The sequence below is a fragment of the Anser cygnoides genome, chromosome 2 (genome assembly GCF_040182565.1).
Source record: "Anser cygnoides isolate HZ-2024a breed goose chromosome 2, Taihu_goose_T2T_genome, whole genome shotgun sequence".
NCBI classification, from domain to species: Eukaryota; Metazoa; Chordata; class Aves; order Anseriformes; family Anatidae; genus Anser; species Anser cygnoides.
In genome coordinates, this window is record NC_089874.1 from 84,476,168 (window position 1) to 84,502,460 (window position 26,293).

General features: G+C 44.2%; 1 protein-coding gene across 2 annotated transcripts; it reads left to right on the plus strand.

The window, feature by feature from the left end:
- Positions 1-1,364: 1,364 nt before the first annotated feature.
- On the plus strand, positions 1,365-26,293 carry RIPK1 (receptor interacting serine/threonine kinase 1). 2 transcript variants are annotated; one of them, XM_048050193.2, is made up of 13 exons: positions 1,365-1,648; positions 3,510-3,613; positions 4,801-5,004; positions 6,658-6,811; positions 7,300-7,437; positions 9,829-10,057; positions 11,195-11,344; positions 12,535-12,611; positions 16,066-16,156; positions 18,379-18,951; positions 20,057-20,128; positions 24,936-25,088; positions 25,450-26,293. In XM_048050193.2, the coding sequence occupies exons 3-13, from the start codon at positions 4,853-4,855 to the stop codon at positions 25,734-25,736; spliced, it is 2,076 nt and encodes a 691-aa protein (XP_047906150.2). In that variant the 5' UTR covers positions 1,365-1,648; positions 3,510-3,613; positions 4,801-4,852; the 3' UTR covers positions 25,737-26,293. The 2 variants fall into 2 exon arrangements, with proteins under 2 accessions (XP_047906150.2, XP_047906148.2); XM_048050191.2 differs by lacking the exon at positions 3,510-3,613 and having other exon boundaries at positions 1,488-1,648.

A 26,293-nucleotide genomic window follows, 5' to 3' on the forward strand; every position in this document is an offset into this window, starting at 1 on the left:
GACCTTCCCATGGCTATGAGAGACACCATGTCTGGATTTACTTTGCTTTATTTAATCGACAAATATCCCAAATTTGCTGGACTGCAGGTTTAGCAATGCCTTCCTTACAATGCTTTACAACGTGGACAAACATGAAACATCTGCGTCCAAACAACAATGAACTTAGCTTGTCAATCCAGCATTGCTGTCCTGAGCCTCCTGATTCCAGCAGGGGAGATCAGCCCTCACAACTCAAAGCTGCTGGAGCATTAGACGCCTGGTCTGGTTCACTACTAGTTGCTCCAGAATCAGCTGAAAATGGAGAAAGCTGGAAGGTGGGAGCCACCTGCCCCTTCTGGATGAACGGGCTGGCCAGCAGAAGGCATAAATCAGTCTGCCTGTTCCCCTGAAAGTGCAAGTTAGGACACACAGGTGGTTCGGGAAGTCAGATACTGCACTGGTGACCGCCACAGGGGGGAACAAAGGATGATTTCTGTACTTGCAGAGGGCCGGAGCTTCAGAGTATGCAGCGTTACACACCAGTGCACCCATGCAAACCTCAAAGGCCCTGTAATACTTAATGGATAGTGGTTCTTTTGTTTGTAAGTGGCAGGTGTAGGACTCACACGAACACAGCCTCAGAAGTCCTTCACAGCCGAGGAGGAATCCTACCCAGGAAATCGCCTGTTTGGGCTGGCACAGAATTAAATAAACCCATCCGCGGCCGCTGTGTTTCTTCCAGCTCCATAGCAGCCCGAGGCCCCAGTTTCCAGCAGGAAACCGGCTCCTGGACCACTTACTTCCATCCCACTCCTAGAGCTCGCCCCCCACTCCGGGAAGGCTCCCTCCCTCCAGCCCAAGCTGCGGGCCGCCTTCCCACACGGATCTGCTGCTCCCGCACTCCGCAGCACCCGCAAGGCACTGCGAAGAGCAGAGAAATCCCCTGGAACTGGAAGTATCGTGGCAAAGCTACCGAGCAGCAGCACCACCACCACCACCAGCCCTGCCGCCACCCAGGCCACCTCCTCCGCTTCCGAGCAGGCGCAGCAGCGCCGGGGCCGGTGGCGGAGCCGGGCGGGCCGAGAGCTGCTCCCGCCGGCCGTGGGGGGGGGTGGGGGCTCGGCCGGGACGAGAAGCGGCCCGCAGCCACGGTGAGGCACGGTGGGACCGGGGGGGGGAGCCGGGCTGGCAGCACAGAGCCGGAGCCACCCCGCTGCGGGGGGCGCCGGGCCGCCGGCCCCGGGCGAGGCGGAGCGCGGGAGCCGTGAGGGGGGCGGCGGGCGGCGGGGCGCCCCGGGAGGCGGAACTGGGCCGCGGGGGAGGCTTAAATCCAGCCCTGTCGGTGCAAAGCTCTCCCTCCGTGCCCCCAGAGTGACGGCCGCGGGGTCGGGGGGCGCTGACAGCTCCCGCAGCGCCCCGCACGCACGCGGTAGTTTTGTGGCCGGCTGCGGGAACCCGTCCTTCTTCCTCCTCCGTGTACCAGCCTCGGTGATTTCGGTTTTGGTTCCATTTTCCTCCCCCGTCCACCCCTGCCAGCGATTCCGGGTTCGGTTCCAGTTTGTCACCCGCTGCCGCTCCCGACAGCCGAGCGGCCAGGAGCCGAGGCGCTTGCCGGCGTGCCCGCTTCCTTCAATGACATCTTGCAGCGCCCGTCAGGCGGCTGCGCACCGTGAGTACCCCCGGCACCGCGGGGCCCCGCGTCGCGCCCCCCCGCCGAGGCGCCCAGCGCGCCCCGTAACCGCACGGGCCCGCCAGGGCTGCGTCAGGCCAGCAGCAAGGCGCCGCGTGGAGCGAGCCGTGACCGGTAGGCCCAGCACGACCTGGGGGAGCGGGGCACCGTTCGCGTGCCCCTTAGGGGCCAAGAGGGAGAACATAACCACGGCGTAAACGTTAAAATGCCACAACCCCACGTATCGCACCTCTACCCCTCTCTAAAGGAAAGAGGAGCCGAACATACTGGTCAGCAGAAAATCCCTCTCTTCCAGCAACCAGCGTTCAGAATTTTCATAGTACTTGTTGGCGGCTGTTAAATACAAATCATCCCCGATACCGATGTTCACAATCGTATATTAAGAAAGATTTGTTTTGTAGTCAACCAACAGTACACAGGTGAGGGTGACCTTACAGAACACAAGCGAACCACTGGAAGCAGGCTTAGCCTCTGCAAGGTTGGGCTGAGCAGAGCTGCAAAATTTCTCTTCTGCTCATCACAGACACTTAATGTTGGTACTGAAGTATCATAGGTACTAAAGGATATGTTTTCATCACTATGTATCCCAATAAGAAGCAGTAAGCTTTGCGTTAAGTTGAGCCTTCCTCCTTGATTTCTGTAATATCTGACATTTTCAGGTAACGTCAGCCAATGCCTCATGTTAAGTAGCATACTGAAATAAGTAGTCTTTGCTTGCAAGCCTGACCAGAGATTGCTTTTCTGTGAAACCCATCCTACAAAAATCTTTACGTTTCAAACAAGTCTTCAGTTCGAAGAGCTTTTACTGAGAGTACCTCATTTAAAAAAAAAAAAAAGAGGAAAAAACAAAACATGAGCATCCTAATACTATAGCATGCCTAAGGAGGGTTTTCTCCTACCTTATGAGGAAATTCCCTCTGTTGAAAGTTATCCAGCTCACTTCAGCAGCCCTCTCATGATTTCGCAAATTACTACTGATTTTCTAAGCCTTCTGGTCACGGTTATTTCATGCTGCTTGACAGGAAGGAGTATTACCAAGGTAAACAGGAACAAAGTTCTGTGTTTTTGTGGTTTGAGGCAGGGCTACTATTCATCAGGTGATATTGTGTTGAATGTCTAGCAGCCCCAAGCTATTTGTAACATTAATGTAACTTCAGAGATTCAGCATTTAAATAAACACATACCTAATTTGTCTTCACAAGAATAGTATCTGCAATTCACGCACAAGCAATTACTACCTAGATGTATAATTACTGTCAGCATGCAAAAATTACCATAGATATGTAACTTTTGATCCAATGCTTTAAAGGGAAACCCCAGATAAAGAAGCAAGATGTTAGTCTGTGTCACATTAAAGTCTCATTACTGAATTCAGGCCTTTGTACTGGTGACACCTACCCTATCAGCACAACAGCTGGTTGCGTTTCACCAAGAAAGCCAAAGGACCTTCACCAGGAACCGCTAAGGAGACAAGGGCTCACCTGTGACAGCAGCAGTGGGTGTTCTCGGCAGCGCTATGAGCTGTTTGTTACACAGCCATTTGACTAGCTGTAAAGCAATATAAGAAAATCTCCTCTCCCGTAATAATCGTTAGGCGGAGCCGAGCTTACCTTCTTACTAAATGAACACTGCCATGTCCTCAGTCCTGTGCTCTCAAGGCAGGCTAGCACCCCAGCAAAACAAAATCTGCATCCTTTCTAAGACAGGAAAGCCAAAGAAGAAAGCTTCCTTTTTTAAAGCTTCCTCTTCAGAGTTTTGGCTTGTCAATATCAAACTGGCCAGCTAATGTCTAGATGTGCACATTAACATCTCTCTTCCCTCCAACACCTACTTTTTACAGACTCTTTCACTGCTTCCTTACTTCCCAGACTCCAAAAAGAGGCTGCAGCTGATGTTCATAACAACATTAAAAAGATCTTTGCAATTAGAGGTTATAAGATACAGGTGCATAGTTGTTAGCAGTAAGTTGTTGGTCTGAAATATTTGGGAAGCCCTTTTCTACACTATTTAGAGAGCTCTTAACTACCCGAAGGAGATAATCTACTGCTGCTGACAGGGGCACTTGGAAATAGTGCTTTTGTTACATCTGTGTCATAGCCACACAAAAGAAATGGAAACTGAACAACTACTGGAGTCTCTTAAGAGTTTACTTTTTGTCAGAAGACCTTTTCTTTACATGATGTAAAGTGTTTAAGGCAAGAGTTCAGTGATGAAGAAGCAGAGCTAGCAGTTTGCACCTGTGCTAGCAATGCAGCTTGCTGATGCATGCCAAAGGCACAGGTTTGTGCAGCCTTCTTTTAAGGTTTTACCACCTGAGACACATCAGGCAAGAGAACACCACAGCTTTATCAAAAGCTTAAAATTATTCTGGCATCCACTGTGGATGACTTACCTACCCACTTCGAGGTTCCCCAAATTCACAGTGTTTTTCTGTTGATGTGTTTAGGAGTTACTGCAAGCTTCCATAATTTCTTCATCCCTTTTCTTTTTTTGAGGGGTGGAGAGCTGCCTTATTTCCCCACCACAGTCCTTCCCAGCTTTCATCTCCTTAAGTTCAGGCAGCTGGGAAAATAGGTTTCTCACTTTCACCCTCCAGAGAAACCTTTCCTTTGTTTTAAGCTTCAAGGAAACTCTTGAAAGCTGGACTTGAAAAGATGCCTAAAATGTAGCTTAGAGTTATACAAGTATCTAGGCACCAGACAGACACATGTTCAGGCAATTTAGAAAAGGAGAGCCTATCAGAATTGTTACATACTGCCTGCCTTTGGTGCCATGGCCCTTGTTTCTCTGGTTTTCAGTTTTTCCAAGCATGAAGTATAAGGACAGTAACAACCTACTGCATATTCTATGGATAATAACCATTTATTAATAGCACTTGGAGATCCTCAGGTGAAGAAATGGTTTCACATCATTTTAACACGACTCTAATGTGTAGACAGAATAAATCACTGTGATCTTTGGGTCTGATCCTATGAGAGAAACACAGCATCTTTAGTTTCACACTGAGGCCCTTTGTAACGCAGCTAGTTCAGAAGGGTCACGAGAGTAGATTCTAATGTCTCTCACCTTACATAGACACTTAGTGGAACAGTTAAATGCAGAGTAATGACGCTTTTTCTTCCTTTGTACAGGTCCAGAAGCACTAGGGTACTTCATTTCGTTTAAATTGCTAAGACTGCAAACATGTCACTGGATGACATCCACATGAGCACCCGGGATTTGCTTGAAAAACAACAATTAGATGCTGGAGGATGTGGAACAATTTCTTTATGCTTTCACAGAAAACATGGATATGTAGTATTAAAAACCGTGTATACGGGACCCCAGCGCACTGAGTGAGTTACTCATCTTAGTTCTCATTTTTATATTTCAGTCTAGGGAACCCTCTAAATTCAATAAAGAGAAATCTAAATAAAAGATTATAATTTTAGATCTTTGGATCCTGGATATATTGTATGCGGGGAAAATATTGTCAGTACAGTACTAGCAGCTGTCCTGCAAATTTTCATTTTTCCCTCACGAGCCAACTTTTATTCTAGAGTTTTAACTTGTCGTTGCAGTTAAATTCCTGTTTTCTTTTGCAAGGCGAGCACTGCTGTGAATTGTTAAGAATCAAGGGAACTCTTACACACCCAGATAAATTCAGTAACTCAGCAGACACGTTACTAGCAAGCGTGCTGATCAATTTTCAGTACAGCTGTCCAAATGTAGATGTCCACTAGGAACTAAACACACCTGGGCCATCAGCCAGACTCCAGCCCTACATTTATAATACCACGAACGTAAGCTAAGACCACTGATTTAATTCAGGGATTGAATTAGCTGTGGATTTCAATGGATTCATGTCACGTTCTAGCTCTACTACCTCACCACCACAACTATCCTAGAACTCTCCCTCGAGTCTTCCACTAGAGAGAGAGAGAGAGAGAGAGAGAGAGACAAAACCCCATGTTCTTCTAGTTTGTGTTATGACAAAAAAAAAAAAAAGATTTATTTTGCCAGTGGAAAGCAAATTAAGAAATTCCAGTAGTTTGCAGACTTCACTGGTGTTTGGGACAAACACAGTTAAAACAGATATGCCTGCCAGCTTTATTTTATTTTTTTTTCTCACTGTCTCACTACCTAGGCCCGTAAGTTTTTTATTCCTTAAAGTCTTGAATGAAAAGTCATAAGCCAACTTCTAAATGAGCCTAACACAAACAAAACAACCATCTCCTCTAGTACTGCAGAAGAACACAGAGGGAGAAAGCAGCTTCCTTATAAGTCACAGGGTAGGAAAGCTTTAGCAAGCAACATAGCCTCAAGTTTTTCTTGCATTGGTTTGCTCTCTGACTGTAACAGGAGGAACAGTAAAAACGCCACCCCTTCTCATATTTAAAATTATCAGTACTGTCCTTCTTTAACACCAATAGTGTGCTCCCATCTGTGTACCTGTGACTATTGGTGGGTTGTACTGATGTAACCAGGTTTTGAATTCATCCTAAAACAATAATTCCTAGTAAATGTTATCAGTATCCCATATGTGGGTAGATTCCCGTGTAATGAATCCATTTTGGAAGTGAACATGATTAGCAGCCCTTCAGGAAAGAGGCCTGGGTAGTTTCCTGTACAAGAGGCAGTGGAGCGTGCCTTGATCCTCCTTTTGCAAAGGTTCTTTCAGCCCTGTCCTTATCCCACCTCAGCTCAGGGATACACCACCAGTACTGCATTTACAAAAAAAAAAAAATAAAAAAAATGCTTATTCACCTTCTGAAAAGCAGGCCTTAACATCAGGCTGTGCTGACAGTCTTCGTACAAGGCATTTGATCAGAGAGTTGGAGAACATAGCCTGACATGAACAGGGCTGTACCCATTTAAAACCAATAGAAGGTATGGTTCGTCTTAGAGTGGCTCTGGGGAGGCTGTCAGTTTGGGCCATGATTTTGGGTATGAATCAACAGCATTTTTGCTTTATCTAGCCTACTTTCAGTGTAATTGCTGTTTTGCAGATACAATGCTTCCCTCCTCGAAGAAGGCAGGATTATGCGCAAACTACAGCACGACCGTGTGGTAAAACTACTAGGTATAGTTTTGGAAGATGGAAACTACTCACTTGTGATGGAGTATGTGGACCGGGGGAACATGATGAAAGTGCTACAGAAGGTGAACAGTGAATTGCTTCATCCCTGATGCTCCTTTGAGTTAATAAGATGTTTGAAAGGGTCAAGATGTTGCTGCCATCTCCAAAGGATGCAGTCATTTTAGTTTCTAATTCTCCTTTCTGTATTAAAGGGCCAGTTGCACTCTGCCTTCTCTAAAGGTGGCAGATTATAAAAGCAGAGGACAGCTATGGCTTTCCTGTGCATCACAGAGGAGGAGACCACAGTTGTAGGTTCAGAGTTATGGGAGCGTATTTGTAGAAATATTTTGAGACTCCACTAAAAAAGAATGCTTTTGTAAATATGGAGAGACTCCAGACTTATGTTAATGCAAGAACTTAGATCCGAGAAGGACCTTGGTTCTTTTTATTAGCCTGGCTTGAACAGAGGTACTCAGGGGACTGAGAAACAAACTCATTTAAAGACTGTTTTCTGATTTGATGGTTGTAGTAGCATTTTTTAATAGATGGTTTTTCTTGTTCCTTATTTTAGCTCACAATACCTTTGTCAGTGAAAGGCCGTTTCGTGCTGGAGATCATAGAAGGAATGCTTTATCTACATGAGCAAGGCTTAGTACACAAAGACCTAAAACCAGAAAACATCCTTGTGGACGCAGACTTCCACATTAAGGTATGCGTTAGAAAGTAAATGGAGAATGATGATGGTTTGGGTTGAAGAACCCAGTTTGCCTGCTTTTGCTTAGTATTCCTGACTGGTAGACAAACTCCTCTGTAGTCCAGTGAGCTATTGCTAAGACAGTGTTAGCAGTGGGTCCCTGACATATGATGACCTATACAAGCTTACAAGCTCTGCACCTGAGGTTTGCATAATCTTCCCCCATGTGTGGAAAAAAAATCACCAGGGGTATTAAAAAAGAAAAATGTTATTGAGAATTAGTGAACTACGAATAATGAAACAGCTATAAAGAAAAAAAACAAACCTAAGCCCACAGACTGAAACAAAAAGAAAATGTCTTAAAGATCATGTCTTTTGTCCTTTATTGCTGTAATTTCTCCTCCTGCCTTTACTTCCTTCTTTTTATTCTATTCCTTCTTTTGCCTATTATCTTTTCCTCTTTTGTCTCCCTCTTTTTTCCCTTAGTCATCGTTTTTAAATGACAGCCAGCAGCTACCAAAAAAAAAAAAAAAAAGCAGCAGGAAACTACTTCAAAGAATGATTTATAAGCCTGTTCCAAAGTCCTTCTATTAACTTCAGTGGGCTTTTGGATCAAGACATATACATATAGAACCTCCTGCTGAATAAACCTGAGTAGAATTTGCAGCAGTCCTCATCAAACATCCTGGTCAAGGTGAGTTGCTGAAATGATCACCCCATTACAATAGGAAACTACTGAATAAAATGCTGTGAAGAGTATTCTATCATGTTTTATTTCTCACATGCAAATTATCGAGAAGTAATTTGACAAGGTTAAGATAGAAAGTCACAGTGCAGTATGAGCAGCTTGGAGATAATAGATAAAAGCTATATTAGGTTTTGACCAAAACAAAAGACAAAACAAATAAACAACAACAACAAAAACTACTTCATTATCTGCCTTAATTGTAAATTGGTTGGTTTGGGGGTTTCAGCTTGCTTTTATGGACAGGAGCAAATTACTCTGCTATCACACTGGAAGACAAACAGAACTGGAACCCAGGATCAAATTCAGAATCAGATCAGGCTTCTTTAAGCAGTTTGATCAAAAGCCTCATGTAAGGCAGCTGTTGTGTGATATATCTGCTCAAATGTGTCCAACAGTGCCAACATTTATAAGGGCAAACAGCTGTGCTATGAAATTGCAAATGTAGGAAGACTTGTATTTTCCTCTGTCACATTAGACCTCTCACTTTTAGACACGAACTCAGACTCCTACTTTGTCAGCAGGTTGTAACTTAGAATTTCCTCTTCTTCTGAATATATCACCTCTAAATTTAGCCTAAAGCTTCAGAAGCTAAAGAAGACCAATAAGCTAGTTAGAGGCAACAAGAGAGAGAGAAAAGAAGTGAGGCAATGTGTCACTCCAGTTGTATCTGGAGTGATGGGGTTACACAACTAGATGAGTTTAACAGCTTTCTGTGGCCAAGAGAGGCAGTCATGCTTTCTTCCACTTGTCTTCTCCTGTTTCCTTGCGTTAGGGAACTCCTGTTCCCTTGCATTAGCACTGGTGCTAATTTGACCACCCTTGCCACAGTACAATTTAGGAAGCCAAACCAGCAGATTACAGTTTAAGTTTTTGGCAGTCCTATCCTTCTGCTGGAGAGCACTTGGTTGAGTAAGCTGGTTGAGTGCCTTGCCCTAGGTCTTCCTGGGTCAGAAAAGGGTCAGTGCTGGAACAGGAGAAACTGAGGGAGCACATGAGAGGAGGCTGTGGGAAAAGGAGGGAAGGATTACTTTCTTCACCACGAGCCATTAGTCTAGCTGTTGTAAAACAGCACCCTTATGTTTCAGTAACGTCACCTTGTCAAGAGCACGGTACCCAGATACCCTGGCTTTAACTAATTTCATGCTATCCTTTTCCACGTCTCTTGCAGCATACACATCACAGAATTTTCTATCCTCTTCCTCGCCCTTTCTGTAGAAAGGTCTCAGGAAGTCAGGTTAAATGGAATCAAAATGGAAAGTGCATTGCAGTAGGAGGGGATATACACCCTTCTTATAGATTATTTCTGAATCTCAGCTGCTTCTTTTGTGGATCTTCTGTTCTGCCATGAGTACCACAAAGCAGCTCTTGAGCATCATTTTCACTTCAAACTTTTCCCCCTTGCATTGTGCCATTGCTCCCCGTGGTGTTAAGTTAATAATGAAGGTTCAGCCTAACGGTTCCCAGTTGGCAGTGATATTTTATTTAGGGAAAAAAAAAAAAAGGAGAAAAGAACGTTTGCCTTTCTCATAATTGCATTTTTGCAGTTTCATTTTTAGGTAAGTCACTATCTGCAATTGTTGCAAAAGTGAGCACTGCATGAAATGCTTCTTTATCTACTTGTCATCACAGCACTGGCTCTGACACATCTCATTTTTCAGATTGCAGATCTTGGTGTTGCTTGCTTTAAGAACTGGAGCCGGCTGACCAAAGAAGAGACTACCCGACAGCAGAAAATCAAGAGCACTTCCCAGAACAATGCTGGCACTCTTTTCTATATGGCCCCAGAGCACTTACGGAGTGTTAATGTAAAACCTGATGAGAAATCAGATATTTACAGCTTTGGCATAGTAATCTGGGCAATTTTTGCTAACAAAGAGCCATATGAGCGTAAGTTACTTCCAGAAGCCTGGATCACAAAATTAAGTTGGAAATACTAAGCATTTAAAGTTACAAAATTAAGATTAGTGGATTATATCACTTATGCCCAAGAACAGCCCATGTTTGGCATCTGATGGCTACTTTTAAGTATTGGTTGCATCATTCCTCCTAAGTGTGGTCAAGAACATCTCAGTGGTACTTGAAACGCAGGCGTGCGTCCAAGTCTGAACAAAGTATTCACATCCACTTGGTGCGCATGTAAACCTGCATTCAGTGGCAGAAGTTAGACAAACCTTGGGCAGGCCAGGATGGAAACTTTGATGTGTATGCTATCTCCTAACATGGGCTAGTCACGTGTGCTTTTTTTCTTTTAACGGGAATGTCCACGCAGTTACTGCTTCTCAGCTGTGTGGTGCTAATTTCTTAACATGCATACATAGAATCATTAAGGTTGGAAAAGACCTCCAAGATCATCTCGTCCAACCATCCCCCTGCCACCAGTGTCACCCACTAAACCACGTCCCTAAGCACCACGTCCCACCTTTCCTTGAACACCCCCAGGGATGGTAACTCCACCACCTCCCTGGGCAACCCTTTCCAATGTCTGACTGCTCTTTCTCAGAAGAAATGTCTCCTCATTTCCAGACTTAACCTCCCCTGGTGCAACTTGAGGCCATTCCCTCTTGTCCTAAATGTCCTACACTGACTCATACAGAAAAGTAGGAGCAGACCATGGAATTCCAGAGTAACTTGTGTTTGCCATTTTGAATGGATTCGTTTTTGCTAACTGGCTAAACACTGCCCATGTGGCAATCTTTGTGTTCTGACCTAATACAAAGCATAACTGAGATTCAGGTTCTAGAAATCTAGATCTGTCACCCTTACTCGCACAGAGCATGTCTTATGCATAAAAATAAATCTATTAGTCTTAAAATAAATCTCTAATGTATAGTAATTAAGACCCTGGATTCACATTCACAAATGTGAGAGATTTGTATCTGTAACTCAGGCGTCTTTCTTTGAAACATTTACATATCCAGAAATACACAGGCTGCTGCTTCACTATTTCTTTTACCTACAGAGATGAGACTTTTGGGGATAGCAAAATACGTGATTACAATCTGACATGAAATGTTAATTTTTCAGATGGTATAAATGAAGCTCAGATTTGCTTTGGCATCATGAATGGAAATAGACCAGACATAGAGGAGATCAGTGAGAAATGTCCAATGGAGATTATTGACTTAATGAAACAATGCTGGGCACAAGAGGCAGAGAAACGGCCTACCTTTGCAGGTAAGACATTGCTTCGGGATTATTTTTGTTACATGTCCACCAGTAGTTCATAATGCAGCAAAACAAACTTGAGTGTTTTCTTCTTGATATATCAATTTTTGCTTTGAAAATAAAGCTATCAGCTTACGTGCCCAGTAAAGTCTGTTCCCTGTACTGACTGAAAATAGCATCTTGTCCAACATCTAAAAATTTGAGGAACACTAGTGACTGGATGGAGCTAAGGCACTTTATGCATGATGATAATTTGTCTTTGACAATGTATTATCTTCCTTCCGAAGCTTGCAAAAAAAAAGCTAATAGGATGGAACATAGTACATCTTGGGTACAACTGAGAACATATCTTATCAAAAATTGCTTCAAAAGCTGTCCCAGATTAGCCTGCCATTAACAACGCAACAGCTTGTGACTAACCATTCTTTTGTGTGTCAGATCCCAAAAAACAAAGTGCGTAAAAGTCTGGACTGAATGGTCTGGGGAAGGAGACTAAGCATTCATCAAATATAAGCCAATGTTCCTTATCTCCTTTTGCCCTTTCTCTCTGCCTCAATAGTAGTCCCAAAAAAAGAAAAACAACATGTGACAGGAAACAGAGATTTTGATTTAGACCAAGGGCACCAAGAGCTTCACATACAGCAGGTCAATATTCCTAGGACATATGTATACCAGGAGGAACAAATCAACTGTTTCCATATTTAACCTGAAATTATCTACTGCTAACAGATTGATTTTGTGGTTGCACTGGGTGTCTCAGTTTGTTTTTCCCTTAAGCAAAATGCTAATATTTACCTTGTTTATAGATTCTTTCAGTAATCCCATCTTTAGCAGTGGTAGGGTAGCTGCTTATTAAATACCTGAATGCAACTGAATGTATTCTATTTCTTAAAACATGGTATTTTGTCTTTTGGCCAGTCAAGTCAAGAGCAGGTGCTGTCAGCCACAGGTCATAAACAGAGCACTTTCACCCTAAAAAGCAATATGACAACTAAAAGAAAATCGTCTTGTTCCTGTTACTACGTTAAGGCTAAAAGAGTTATGTGAACATAGATTCCAAATGTGTGTATCATTTTCCCATTACCGTTTCTGACTTGATACAAGCCTTTATTCAATCCTTCTCCATCAAAATTGTTGACAGTATAAATCACTTATTTTCCATTGAAAACCACTTTCACCTAGTTCTCTTCTTTTTACAGAAATTAGTAAAACATACAAACCATTTTACTATCAAAATATAGGAAAAAATATTGAAGAAGATCTGAAGAAGATAAAAGTGAGTAACTTCCTAAATATTTTAAAGTGCCAGTTTCTTAACAACCCTGTGCCTCATCCCCAGTTATGGCCAGATTCTGCCACGCTCTCATCATGCCCAACTAACCTGATTTCCTTCTGTGATAAACTGGGTGGGGCTGTGAATGAGGGGAAAGCAGCGTGTGGCATTTACCCGAACTTTAGGAAGATTTTCAACACAGTCTCCTGAAATATACTTGTGTCCAAGTTCAGATGTTACCGTCTGGATGGGTAGACAACCAGATGGGTTAAAAATGGGTTGGATGATGAGGCTTAGAGGGCAGTGGTTAATGGGTCCTACTTCACCTGGAGACCAGTAAGTAACAATTGGGGTAGTGCAGGGGTCTACTGCACTGAGACCTGCTGTGTTTTATGCCTTTACCAGTGACCGAAGGAAGTGATGGAGCATACTCTCATAAGGTGTGCAGATGACACCGAAATGTGGGGATGAGTTAAGTACTGTCATAGGCAGGGCTGTCATCTGCAGGCTGGAGGAGTGGGGTGATGGAAGCCTTAGGAAATTCAGAAAGGACAAATGCAATGTGCTGCACCTGAGGAGAAACAACACCTGGCTTCACCACTGGCCAGGGGCTGCCTGGATGGGGAGCAGCACTGCTGAGAAGACTGGGGCATGTTCAGCCCGGACACAAGATGGCTTTGGGAGGGCAACAAGTAGTGGCCCTTTCCTACCTGTGAAGGATTTGTTCAGAATATGGAGCCAAGCTCTTCTCAGCAGCACATAGGAGAGGGAGGATGAGACAGCGAGCATAAAGCAAAACAAGAGAACAGCCCCACAGGGACAGACAAGCAATGGAGCAAGCTGCCCAAGAGTGTTGGCCAGTCACTATCCTTAGAAGTTTTTCAGGACCCAGCTGGACATAGCCCTAAGCTACCCAGTCTGATCCCATAGGCAATCCCGTTTTGAGCAGGTGGAGGAACTGGAGGCCTCCCGGGGCCCATTCTCACCTGAATGACTCTATGATAATACAAGACTTTGGAAAAGCTTCTACCATGTCCAGAAAGTCTCACTGATAGAATTAAATATTATTCCCAGAGATTCAAAAGTAGCAGAATCTGATTTACAGTAAGTATAAAAAACTCTGTACATTCATGCTAGGTTTTTTTTCAAGGCATATAATTTTGTATTGCGTTCAGGCAGCATCTAGTGATTTCTAGCCTGCTTGAGACCAGGAGCAATACCACAGCAATAAAAGTAATGCCCCTGGTTTTAGTTGAAATCAGTTGTTTTTCCTTTGTATTTAAGTTGGTCTTTCTTCCTTTTCTGGCTTTAGGTTTACAACTTACAATACAAAGAATGATTTCTGGACTGAAAAATAAGAGAATGAGAACTTCTTGAGCATTGGTTGATTACAGGATCTTTTTATCACAGATTTTTATCAGCTCACTTCAGTAGTACTGACAGCTACCAGTGATGACTCTTAGAATTAGGGTTTAATCTTTGCAGTAAAGTGAGGCTCAGACTCATGATATATATCCAGTTATTTTAACAACAAAAAAGAACTTCCTTTGTAAAACCATTCATTTGCAGTTTTGGTTTTTTATAGTGCTTCCTTCTATCAACAAGTCCTTAATTGTGGAAATGAAAGGTTCTGGTTTGGACGATCTGAAACACGTGATAATATATGAGGCTATGGTCAACTGTTCAACAGAATGATAGTTCTGCAAAATGAAATTCATTAGACAAGTCTCCTGGACTGATCTGACTGAACTAACTCATGATGTGAACTACATGTCCAATTTATGACAGCTGCATTTTATACTAGCTGCATTAGCTCTATGCAAATATCTTGCATCATAGGGGCCAAAGGACTATTTAGAAAATGGGCTACAAGTCTATTACTGTCTCAGGAAGGAAAGCATCCCTTCATATCAGACCACACAGGTGAGGGGCACAGAGCGTGAATACAGCATCCAGGCAAGTCAGTGTGGTGAACTGCTAGTACAGCTTCATTAACAACATGAGTTGGAGGGCTTGGGGCAAAGCATTTTTTCACTCCCGCACTAGTGATTGGGGAAGCAAGAGTCTACAGCCCCCTAACTAAAAGGGCCACAGAATCCCAGAGTGGCTGAGGTTGGAAGGGACAGCTGGAGATCATCTGGTCCAGCCCCCTGCTCAAGCAGGCCCCACATCCCTTTCTGCAAAGCTGCTTTCCAGCCAGTCAGCTCCCAGTATATGTTGGTACATGGGGTTGTTCCTCCCCAGGTGCACAACTTACCACTTCCCCCCAGTTTCTCCAACCTATTGAGGTCCCTCTGGATGATTAATGAAGGCATTGAACAGGCTTGAACCTAGTATTGATGCCTGGGGTACACGTCTACTTACCAGCCTCCAGCTGGACTTCTTACCATTGATCACCACCCTCTGGGCCCAGTTGTTCAGCCTGTTTTCAAGCCTCTTCGCAGGATGCTTATCTAGCCCATAATTCATCAGCTTCTCTGTGAGGATCTTACAGGAGACAGACTAATTATGAAATACATCACTATTTAGTTACTCAAGTAAAATCTAAGTACTTAAGGTTGTAATGAGATTTAGAATGTCGTCTTTTGCTTTGGGAAGAAAAAACTGTGGGAAGTGATTAGCTGGTTGTTGATTTTTAATCTGCAGAAGTACTTCTTGGGTTTAACTTTCATTAGAAAATAAAAGACAGCTTAGAAAATATTTTACAAGTAAGATGCACCAGGGGAAAGTGAGAAATCATTTTTCCAGGTAAAAAAAAAAGAAAAAGAGATGATTTCTAGTGAAGTCTGAGTAATAGGAACATCAGAAGAGTAGAACAGGAGTGGATTTTGCCTTCGCTCTAGCATAGTGAAGATGAGGGTTTGCAGGGGGGAAATTGTACTGCGTCTTTCTGAACATGTCCTCTGAACTCCTTGTTCCTGATGCTCTCAGGAACGGTAAAAGTAAAAAAAAAAAAGTAAAAGTCAGCATGGCCATACGTGAATGTAACTCTCCATCCTACCTCTTTCCTGTAGATGAATATACTTGCTATACAGAGATCCAGAGAAGGGGGTGCATATTTGCTACCTTTACCTCAGCATCCTCCTCTCACTGAGACTGCTTGCAGAAAGGCTAGCTATTAAGCTCAAGGCAGACAATCCAAAACCACTCCATATGGATTTAGCTCATACTCACATAGGTAAGGGCCTGGCCAACTCAGAGTATTATATACTGCAGTTGCATTACAGTTCTTCCTCCCTTCACTGAAGGTAAGGTTTTGCCCATCTGTAGCAAAGCTATGGGTATTTTCTGCTAGGCTGTGCTCTCTGTTAAGAGCTTGGGATCTCTCCCCACACTCATGGAATCTGTTCACCCAGGTCTCTTTACTGCGCACGTGTGCTGTTCCCTACTCTACAGGTACTCCCTTTGATTAAGCTTTCACCTATAATTTGATCATGTGTTCTTCTTTTACACGTAGAAAGTGTGGCCTGAGCCAAACGAATTGCTGCAGAGGATGCAATCCCTTCAGATAGATGCTGTAGCAGAAGATCCCAGTAATGGTCAAATAGGTAAGTGTTCCGAGTCACTTCCTAGCATAACATTATGCCATGTACTCTGCTGAAGATAAAATTGGGCCTGTGTACGATGTAAGTAATCTTACCATTAAGTGGTTATGGAGAGATTCAATTATGCAGCACTTCAGAGAGAATTGTAATCACTGCAAAGATTAAATTTGCTCCCAGGCTCCCCAAAGTCATATTCACTCTTTCAAAATTTTCAGCATCTTCAGTTTGAAGCTTTTTTTTTTTTTTTACTGGCTTGTGCTTCTCTCTTCCATGCTGAAAAATGTATTTAATATTAAATTTTTCAACGGTCAATTTGGTAATTACTTTTCATAGTTGCTCTTTCTTCCCATCCTTTTAACAAACTTAATTCTTATTCTATAGGCTTCAGTTCCACAAACTTTCCTTTTTCCCAGACCAGCCTTTCTTACAAATGATCTGAATACAACCAGGACATGTAATTATAAGACACTGCTTTGTTTATGACCTTGCTGTCTCTAGAGTCTACCCGAGGAGCACTAATAGATGAGTTCTCTCCTTTCTCTGATATTTTCTGTCAAATCTGGGATAAGTTGCATATTTCATGGAGCTATCTCACTAATATGTTATGACGTATTTTCTTGTGTGGTAGCATACTTGGAATTGGTTTACCAAAATATCTTAATGGCAAGGGAAGTAAGATCATATTTACAGCACTGATTTATAAGCAACAATATAAAATTGAGTAGAAATAAAAAAAATCCTTCCTTGCTTACACCGTTTTAAAGACAATATTAAACAAATTATTTTGAACTATAGCATGCAACTGATCAATCTTCCCCAAGGTTAGGTTAGGTGTAACAGATCTTGAGTAGAACTAATCAATTTAGTAGGGCAGCCCTATTGCTATATTTTTTAATTAGTATAGTTACATCCCTAGCAAAAATAATCACATACAAAGGCAGATTACAGATGCTTTTGTGTTTTTAAGTATGAAAGGTTTTACTGTGAATTCCCATTGCAGAAAGATACTATCTTAACAGTCTGTCAAAGTCAGGTTTGATTTTTTGGGTTTGGTTTCCCCACCCCACTCCCGCTCCAGCCAATGGGCATTACTCGGGCAGCGTTAGCAAAAGGTATCCTGCAGGACCCGCTCATTCATACACCTCAGGTTTGCCCTGGAGAACGCACGCCATACAATTTATGCTACTAGCTGTCAGTTTTGATGGGATTGTTTCTGTCTTAGCTTATTCCTCCCACTCTCCCTCTAGCAGTGGTAACAACAGAAGCAGAGCAAGTCAAAGTGAATAGAGTACTAATACACAGCCATCACGAGGAACTAGTTTTGGTCCAGCCTAATCTGGACTGAATTCATGCAATTTGAAACAAACAAAAAACCCTAGTTCAATGATATTATCTGAACTGATGAGAAGCACGTGTACTTTATTCCAAGCTCACAGTGATCTGTGCAAGTGTGTGCTTCAGGCAGTGTGCAACATTTCCTAGACAAATGTGAAGCTTTGAGAACTTTAAGCAATTAACTATAGCCTTGCCCTTAAAAATCACAAGAACAAGTAGTAATGTGCAGAATTTTACATTCTTGTTTAGTCTGTTGCAGTATGATCTGGTTCATAACTCAATCTAATTCAGGACTGAAGGAGAGCTTCCTTTGATAGCGAGAATTAGTTTGAAAGATGACAGACTACTTTAGCTGGTAGGCGTTACTTGTAAAAATGTATTCTTTGAGACTATGAAGAACAAACTAGACAAAATAAAAAAGGATTAATCCTGAAATACCCAGATGGGATTTTTGCATAATCACTTGCAGATGTGACCTTAATGGCAAATTATTTATGCTTTATGAAGTAATACCAGTTATAGTGGGTCTTATTTTCCATCTTGTTATACTCCAATCTTGCACTGATCAAATACCAGCTAATGCAGTGAAGACTCAGTTGGAAATCAGACCCTACAAAAATCTCCAGGAATTTCTTGTTTCAGTGGTTGAGAAGCTGGTGTCAATACAAGCAGAATAACACAGAGAGTTCAGATACCTCTTTCCTAGATATAAGTCTGTAATACTTCCCAGTAAAGGCATTATATAAAGCAGTTTATGCTGGAAATGATGCTACATTTTCACCTTTTATGAATTACCATAACACTAAAAATAGATCCTAGTGTCATCACAACAGGTTATATACTTGCATTAGGATATATTTCAAATATTTATTTTTCCTTCTTCCTTTCAGATCAGCCTAATTCTCTACACAGCTCTCAGGGCCCCGTGACCAGCGAGATTAATGAAGCCCAGTTTGCTGCCTCCCCTGAGAATCAGCCTGTTGAGAGCTGTGAGACCTCGTTTACGTCCCCTGACAATCTAGAAAGAAAACTCCAGCGGGAATACAACTACCACATATACGGCAGCTGGATGGATAAACCAGGAGTACCAGGAGCTCCACACGTGGTATACACCCCTGAAATGAGAGAGGAAGAAAGGAGACGAAGAGTTTCCAATGATCCGTTTGCAAAGATGTTTTCTGCTCCTCAACAGAGTGAACTGTATCCAAGAGCTGAAAACACGGGATCAAACACTAATCCTTATTTTCGGCCACAACCACCTGCAACACCGACACGGGGAAATTTTGATATTTTTTATGGGCCAAACCCTAAGAATCTCCTACCAGGAAACCCAGAGGATCTCTATGAATCACATTCACCCGGTACCTTTAGCCTGAGCAAAACTCCTGTGCCTGAATCTGGCACAAGCCTGCATTCACAGACCAACATAAACAGGTATCCAAAGAATACAGACACAGATACAGGTGAGAGTCCCCCTCCTCACAACTCCTGTGTTCCTGAAATCACACTTTTTCTTCTAAAAGTGATGTGGCAAAGATGGCTTTGTAGTTTGTGCAACACCTGCTTATTGCTAACAGCTTATCTGTGTGATACAGCAAAGGTTCTCTGTTTACTTGAAATGGCTCCAGGTTGCTAAAATGCTCCAGTTTTGACTTCATTTTGCTTGATTTCACTGATCTCAGGCTGTTAACTTCAAGTGAATCATTTCTAAACCATCAGTACAATAGAGAAGCATCAGACCGAATGCCTAACTCTTCAGCTACCAACTTAACAATAGCAGACAACAGATAATACTGCAGCTGCTACCAAAAACCAAGAACTATTAGTAACCATACTAGAAAAGCAAATAAATACTTTTGACTCACAGAATGTAACATTCATACCATAGGCTGCATGTGCAAAAATTAATGTTTTCTCATATATTTGTAGCATTTAAGAAAATTAATATATTTTTTAGAGCTTGGTTTGCAGCAAGAGTTCAGAGAGCAAAAAAGGAGCTAAGGCTCTTGACTAGTTTCTCCAGAGAGCTCTACCGGGTGCTAACGGGAAACTTATCTTGATGTTTGCTAGTGAGCTGTGGAGTAGAAAGGTACGGGGGCAATGGAGGAAGAGGACACTGAGTGTTCTCTGTTGCTACAGCCGATCACAGCCAACGTGCTTACAGAAACCGTGATCAGTCTCAGCAGTAAGCAGTAGGGCATGCCCAATGGGAGCCTTCTTGGTTTGGAATTTGCAGATTCAAATACCTGATAGAAGGCAGCAAAATCCATAACTACGTTGTGATCCTGCACTGCCATCTCAAAGCCAGGTGGTCATACACCCATGTGGAATCCCATGGTCCTCACTGGGATCCAAGGATCATTACGGTTATTAGTCCCCGAGAGAAATCATGATAAGGGTGGCTGCTTTAAGTAGAACTATTCAAGGAGGTGAAGTCCTGTTAAGTATTTTGTCTTTTTGTGTTTAAGAGCACTATGCACTCAGACTATTCCAAATATTGCAGTCATTTTCTAGTACTTGTGCTTTTTTATTTATATAAGGATTTTGGCGTTTTCACTATCTGTTTAGGTAACAACGATTCCACTTCTTTCTCAAGGGGAACTTTTGCGTATTATCCTCCTGTACCTCAGTTACCCAGAGGTAAGTGCTGTAGCCTTTATCTGTTTTGGTAACTACCAGGGTAGGCATTGCATCCTGACTAACAAGGGAAAAAAAAAATCAGGATCTTGAAACAATTTGTTATTGCTTTATATCTCTAAATGTAAGAGAAGTTGTCACATGCCAAGGCGATCGGCTGCAGGGCAGGTGCGTTGCCACAGTGTAGCCAGGGATCGCGGTGTGCAGGGGCATTCCTGCATGGAGGCAACCTCAGGGAGCTGTCAGCACCCAGCAGCCCTGCCAAGGGTGGCTGACGAGGCTTGGGTGGGGCCAGGAGCAGCAGCAGCCACCCCCGCATCCACAAGCTGCCCCTAGGGAGCACAGGTGAGCAGGAGCTGGGCAAACCAGGTATGACGCAGCAGGCAGGGAGTGGCGTAGCAGTGCGCGCGCGGGAAATTCAGAAGGCGGGCCACTTCATTCTCTTCTGGGAGCAACCACGGAAGGAGCCTTCTACTGAAACCAGGATGTTGTTCATCTGCTGCATCTGCTGCACCTGCCGAGATGATGCTGAAACCCAAATGGAGCCTCCCCAGGCAGATGCCTCTGCCCAAAGAGACGTCCCAAGCGCTGAAGGAGCTGCCCAGGACCTCAGTTCCAGGGAACGCCAGAATCTGGAAGTCCCCCTAGGGCCTGAAGGCAGAGGTGGGTGTCAAGGATACAGGTGTGCCCAGCTGGATGAACTTTTAAAGCAGATGACTCTGTTACTAGAGAAGCTCATCAGACAACGTAGCATCCAAGAATCCCATCAGGAGACTGATGAATTGCATTACGCTCAACGCGTGTCAGTGCAACAGCACTGCCTTGAGGCCAGACAAGGAGAAGGTAAGAGCTTCCAACCCTGAACTGACAAACCTGACTGACTCACAGGACAGTGGAGACTGGACCCTTGTCTCTGCTCTAAGCAGGAGTCGTCATTTCTCCCTTGCCCTTGAAGTGCCCCTGCACAACAGATATGATGCTCTAGGGCTGATAGAAACCTAGGAAAGGGCAACTGTACAGAGCTGGCCCAATAACCACCCGCATCAGAACCAGCGCCTCAAAGAAGGCACAAAGGGTGATAGCAATTGGAGACTCCTCGCTGAGAGGCACTGAGGCCACCCAGTCTCTCCAGAGAGGTTTGCTGCCTGCCTGGGATCCTCAGGCCTTTGTGATGTTACGAAGAGGCTACCAAGCCTGGTGGGGCCAGAAGACTACGCCCCAGTCCTGCTCCTTCATGCGGGGGCAAATGAGGCTGCAACAGACTCCAGAATATCAAAAGGAACTTTATGTCCCTCGGAAAGGTGTTGAGGGGATCGGGAGTGCAAACAGTGTTCTCTGTCCTCCCAGCTGGTGACTGGGACCCAAGGAGGAGATGAATGGACCAAGTGAATGAATGGCTGCGTGGCTGGTGCTGTGCTCAAGGTTTTGGGCGCTACGATCTCGGACACGCTTTTGAGAGACCAGGAATGATGGCACAGGATGGGGCATGCCTAATCAGGTGGGGCAAGCGTGCTGGGCAGCAAGCTGGCTGGGCTTATGAGCAGGGCTTCAAACTAAATTCAGCAGGGAAAGGGGGTGTACTTCTGAGTGATGGAAGTGAACCTGGGAACATCGTCACTTTAGGAAGCAATATGGAAATATGAAATACTTGTGAACTGTCCCAAAGGGTTCCTCTGAAAAGGCGATGCGACTGACAGCCCAGCTGAAGTGCCTCTACAGCAATGCACGCAGCATAGGAGACAAGCAGGAGGAGTTGGAAGCCGCGGTGGAATTTGAAAACTATGACCTAATTGCTGTCATGGACACGTGGTGGGACGGATCACATCACTGGAACACCGGAATAGCTGGAATAGCAGGCTATGAGCTTTTCAGAAGAGCAGGCAGGAAAGGAGGGGCAGGGGTGTTGCCTTCTATGTTAGGGAGGGGATTGATTGCAAAAAGCTGCCTCTGAGAAACAGCCACAGACTGAGAGCCTCCGGGTGAAAGTTAAGGCTGGACCAACAAAGGACACCTTGTGGTCGGGGTGAGCTACAAGCCACCTGATCAAGGGGAGCCTGCTGGTGAGGGCTTCTGGCTTCAGCTGCAAGAAGCATCACACTCGCACGCTCTCATCCCGATGGGGGACTTCAGCCACCTGGCCAGCTGCTGGAAGAGCTGCTCAGCAGGCTGTGAGCAGTCCAGGAGACTCCTGGAGCGTGGTGGGGATAACGTCCTGGTCCAGGTATCAGACAAACCAGCCAGAGGAGAAGCGTTACTGGACCTGGTGCTTTCCAATGCAGACGAACTCATCAAAGAGGCTAAGATCGGAGGCAGTCTGGGCTGCAGTGACCTTGCCCCAGCTGAGTTTGTGATCTTGAGGAATATGGGCCTGGCGAAGATCAGTGTCAGGATCCTGAACTTCTAAAGAGGAAACTTCCAACTGTTTAAAGACCTGGTGGATGGGATCCCCTGGAACACTGTGCTCAAGGAGAAAGGAGCTGAACAGAGCTGGCAACTCTTTAAGGATGCTTTACTTAGAGCACACAACTCTCCATCCCCCTCTGTAAGAAAGCAAGCAGGGAGGGCAGGAAACCAGGATGGCTGAGCAAGGACCTGGTGCTCAGACTGAGGTGCAAGAAGGAAACGCACAGGCAGTGGAAGCAGGGACATGTGGTCTGGGAAGAGCACAGGGATGCAGGTCCCAAGGGTGGGATCAGGAAAGCCGAGGCATGGATGGAACTGAGCTTGACAAGGGATGCAAAGCGTAACAGGAACGGATTCTACAGATACATTGACCAGAAGAGGAAAACCAAGGAGAGTGTACCCCCTCTGATAAACAAGAAGGGACAGCTGGTAACAACAGACATGGAGAAGGCTGAGGTTCTTAACTTCACCTCAGCCTTCACTGCCAGTCAGGCTTTCCATGTCCCTCGTTTCCCTGACCCTCTAGGTGAGGGCTGGGGAAGCAGAGTCCCTCCCACTGTAAGTGAAGAGCAGGTTTGAGGCCACCTGATGGAACTGAACAGGTACAAGTTTATGGGGCCCAATGCCATGCATCCCAGGGGCCTGAGGGAACTGGCTGATGGAGTTGCCAAGACTCTCTCCATCATATTTTAAAAGTCCTGGCAGTCAGGTGAAGTCCCTGGTGACTGGAAAGAGGGAAACATTACTCACACTTTTAAAAGGAATAAAAAGAAGGACCTGGGGAACTATTGACAGGTGAGCCTCACCTCTGTGCCTGGGAAGATCATGGAACAGGTCCTCCTGGAAGCAGTGTCAAGGCACCTTCAGGACAAAGAGGTGATCCAAGACAGCCAGCATGGCTTCGCCAAGGGCAAACGATGCCTGACCAGTCTGGTGGCCTTCTGTGGTGGAGTGACTGCATCAGTCAACCAGGGAAAACCAACTGATGCCGTCTACCTGGACTCCTGCAAGGCTTCTGACATGGTCCCACATGACATCCTGATCTCCACATTGGACAGCCAAAGAATAGCAGTCACTGGCTCTGCATCGAAGTGGAGGCCAAGGACAAGTGATGTCCCTCAGGGGTCTGTCTTGGGACCAGTACTGTTTAATATCTTTACCAACAACAAAAACAGTAGGATCGAGTGCACCCCCAGCAAGTTTGCAGATGACACCAAGCTGAGTCGTGCAGTCAATACAGCAGAAGGAAGGGATGCCATCCAAAGGGGCCTGGACAAGCTAGAAAAGTGGGCCCACATGAACCTAATGAGGTTCAGCACATCCAAGTGCAGGGTGCTGCACGGGGGTCGGGGCAATCGCAGACATGAACAGACTGGGTGGAGAGCTCATTGAGAGCAGCGCTGCAGGGAGGGACTTGTGGGTTCTGGTGGACAAGAAGCTCAATATGAGCAAGCAGCACGTGCTTGCAGCCCATAAGGCCAACTGCATCTTGGGCTGCATCAACAGAGGCATGACCAGCAGGTCAATGGAGGGGATTGTGCTCCTCTGCTCTGCCCTTGTGAGGACCCACTTGGAGTGCTACATCCAGGTCTGGAGCCCCCGGCACAAGAAAGATGTGGACCTGTTAGAGCAGGTCCAGAGGAGGGCCACAAAGATGATCAGAGTGCTGGAGCACCTCTCCTATGAAGAAAGGCTGAGAGAGCTGGGGATGTTCACCTTGGAGAAGAGAAGGCTCTGGGGAGACCGCACTGTGGCCTTTCAGTACTTAAAGGGGTCTTACAAAAAGGAAGGAGAAGGACTCCTTACTCAGGTGGAAAATGATAGGGCCAGGGGGAATGGTCTTAAACTAAAAAGAGGACAGATTTAGATGAGACATCAGGAGAAAATTCTTCGCTGTAAGGGTGGTGAGGCACTGGCACAGGTTGCCCAGAGAAGCTGTGGATGCCCCATCCCTGGAGGTGTTCAACGCCAGGCTGGATAGGGGCTTGGCCAGCCTGATCTAGTGGGTGGCATCCCTGCCTATGGCAGATGATCTTTGAGGTCCCTTCCAACCCAAGCCATTCTATGAGGCTGTTAACCAAAAAAAAAAAAAAAAGTTTGCCACTACACATTCCTGAAGTGCAAGGGACATAATTTACAATCTAGTAACTACTAGCAGGTAAGGCTTGGTTATGGCGCTTTGCCATGGAATAGAGGAGGATTGGCTTTCACTAAAGCACGACGTCACTCTGCATAATGGAAGTATGCTCACAGTTTCCAGTAAGTAGCCATTTCCATGTTAAATAGAGTAGAACATTTAATCATTTCCCTGATCAGCAGAACCTTCCTCCTCACCCTTCATGTTACTTCTTGACTTTTTGAACCATATGCAATTGTTTACAAAATTGTATTAAATTCTCTTATACAGAAGATTCAATCAAATACAACATAACTAACAGTTCTGGAATTCAAATTGGATCCTACAATCACATGAAGATTGAAGAGCAGAATCAACACATCAGCACTTTTCCTGTTGCTACAGAAGCATCTTACAGTTACTATGAATCAAGGGGTATATTTGGTAAGAGAAATATCTCCCTCATCTCTGTTTGTTATCCCCTCGTAGTTATCTCTGAGAATCATTTGTTTTGGAATCTATGAAAGCAGTACAACTTTCTCCCTCTGCAACTTGAAAAATAACTGTCTAGATCCTTTACTATGTTGATACTACATCAGTATAGCATAGTACTTTAGAGTGTATAAAGCAAGTAAAGGTTTGTGGCGATACTGTTCTGTAATACCATGTACCTCATTTGTCCTGTAGTTTCATGACATACCAGATGCAAGCGGTGTGATACAGATACTACAAATAAGTTGGGAAGGACAGTTGAGATAGTAAGGGGAGTAGAAAATATATTTATGCCTTTTTTTTTTTTCTTCAGACAACAACACTGTCCTGACCGACAATCATCTGAACCTGGTGAGAGAGAACTTGGCCAGACAGTGGAAGCACTGTGCTCGTAAACTGGGCTTCTCTGATCCTGAGATTGATGAAATTGATCACGACTATGAACGAGATGGACTAAAAGAAAAAGTTTACCAAATGCTGCTTAAGTGGGGAATGAGGGAAGGCTCCAAAGGTGCTACAGTTGGAAAACTTGCCAAAGCCCTCTTCAGCTGCCAAAGACTGGATCTCCTTACTAGTTTGATGCAAATGAACGAGGAATAAGTTGACTGAGATCTGGGGAAAAAGTGAGGATATTTTTTCCTGACGACTTTGCAATAAAAAATATCTCTGAACAGACTATGAAGCTTTTTGCACAGACTTTTCCTTTTGGAACAGATTTTTCTGCCAAGCAGTTTTAAGTGAATACCTCCAGTAACTCACAAAATTGCTGTCAAGATAATTAGGTCTTGCAGATGATAAAATTTTCCTTCATGGAAATGGAATTTTGAAACATTACAAACAATAATACCAATTCAAGGAAAATGCATTATACAAAATTCATAGTCTGTTTTGAAACATGATGGTACCTTTGTTCAGTTCTGAACAGCGTACATTATTTCAGCAAAGCTTATGCATCAGTTAAGAATGTGAAAGACTCACTTTGAGAGACTTGGACAGAAAGCAAAATCAACTCTTAAATTTTGGCAGTTCTTAGAAGCTTCCTACTTCCAATCGCTCTTAGTAAATATGCTATTATTTTAAAGTCTTTTTACAATGTTCATTAAATGTATATGTCTAGAACTATGCTGAACAGTAGTGTGAATAAAAGCAAAAAATGA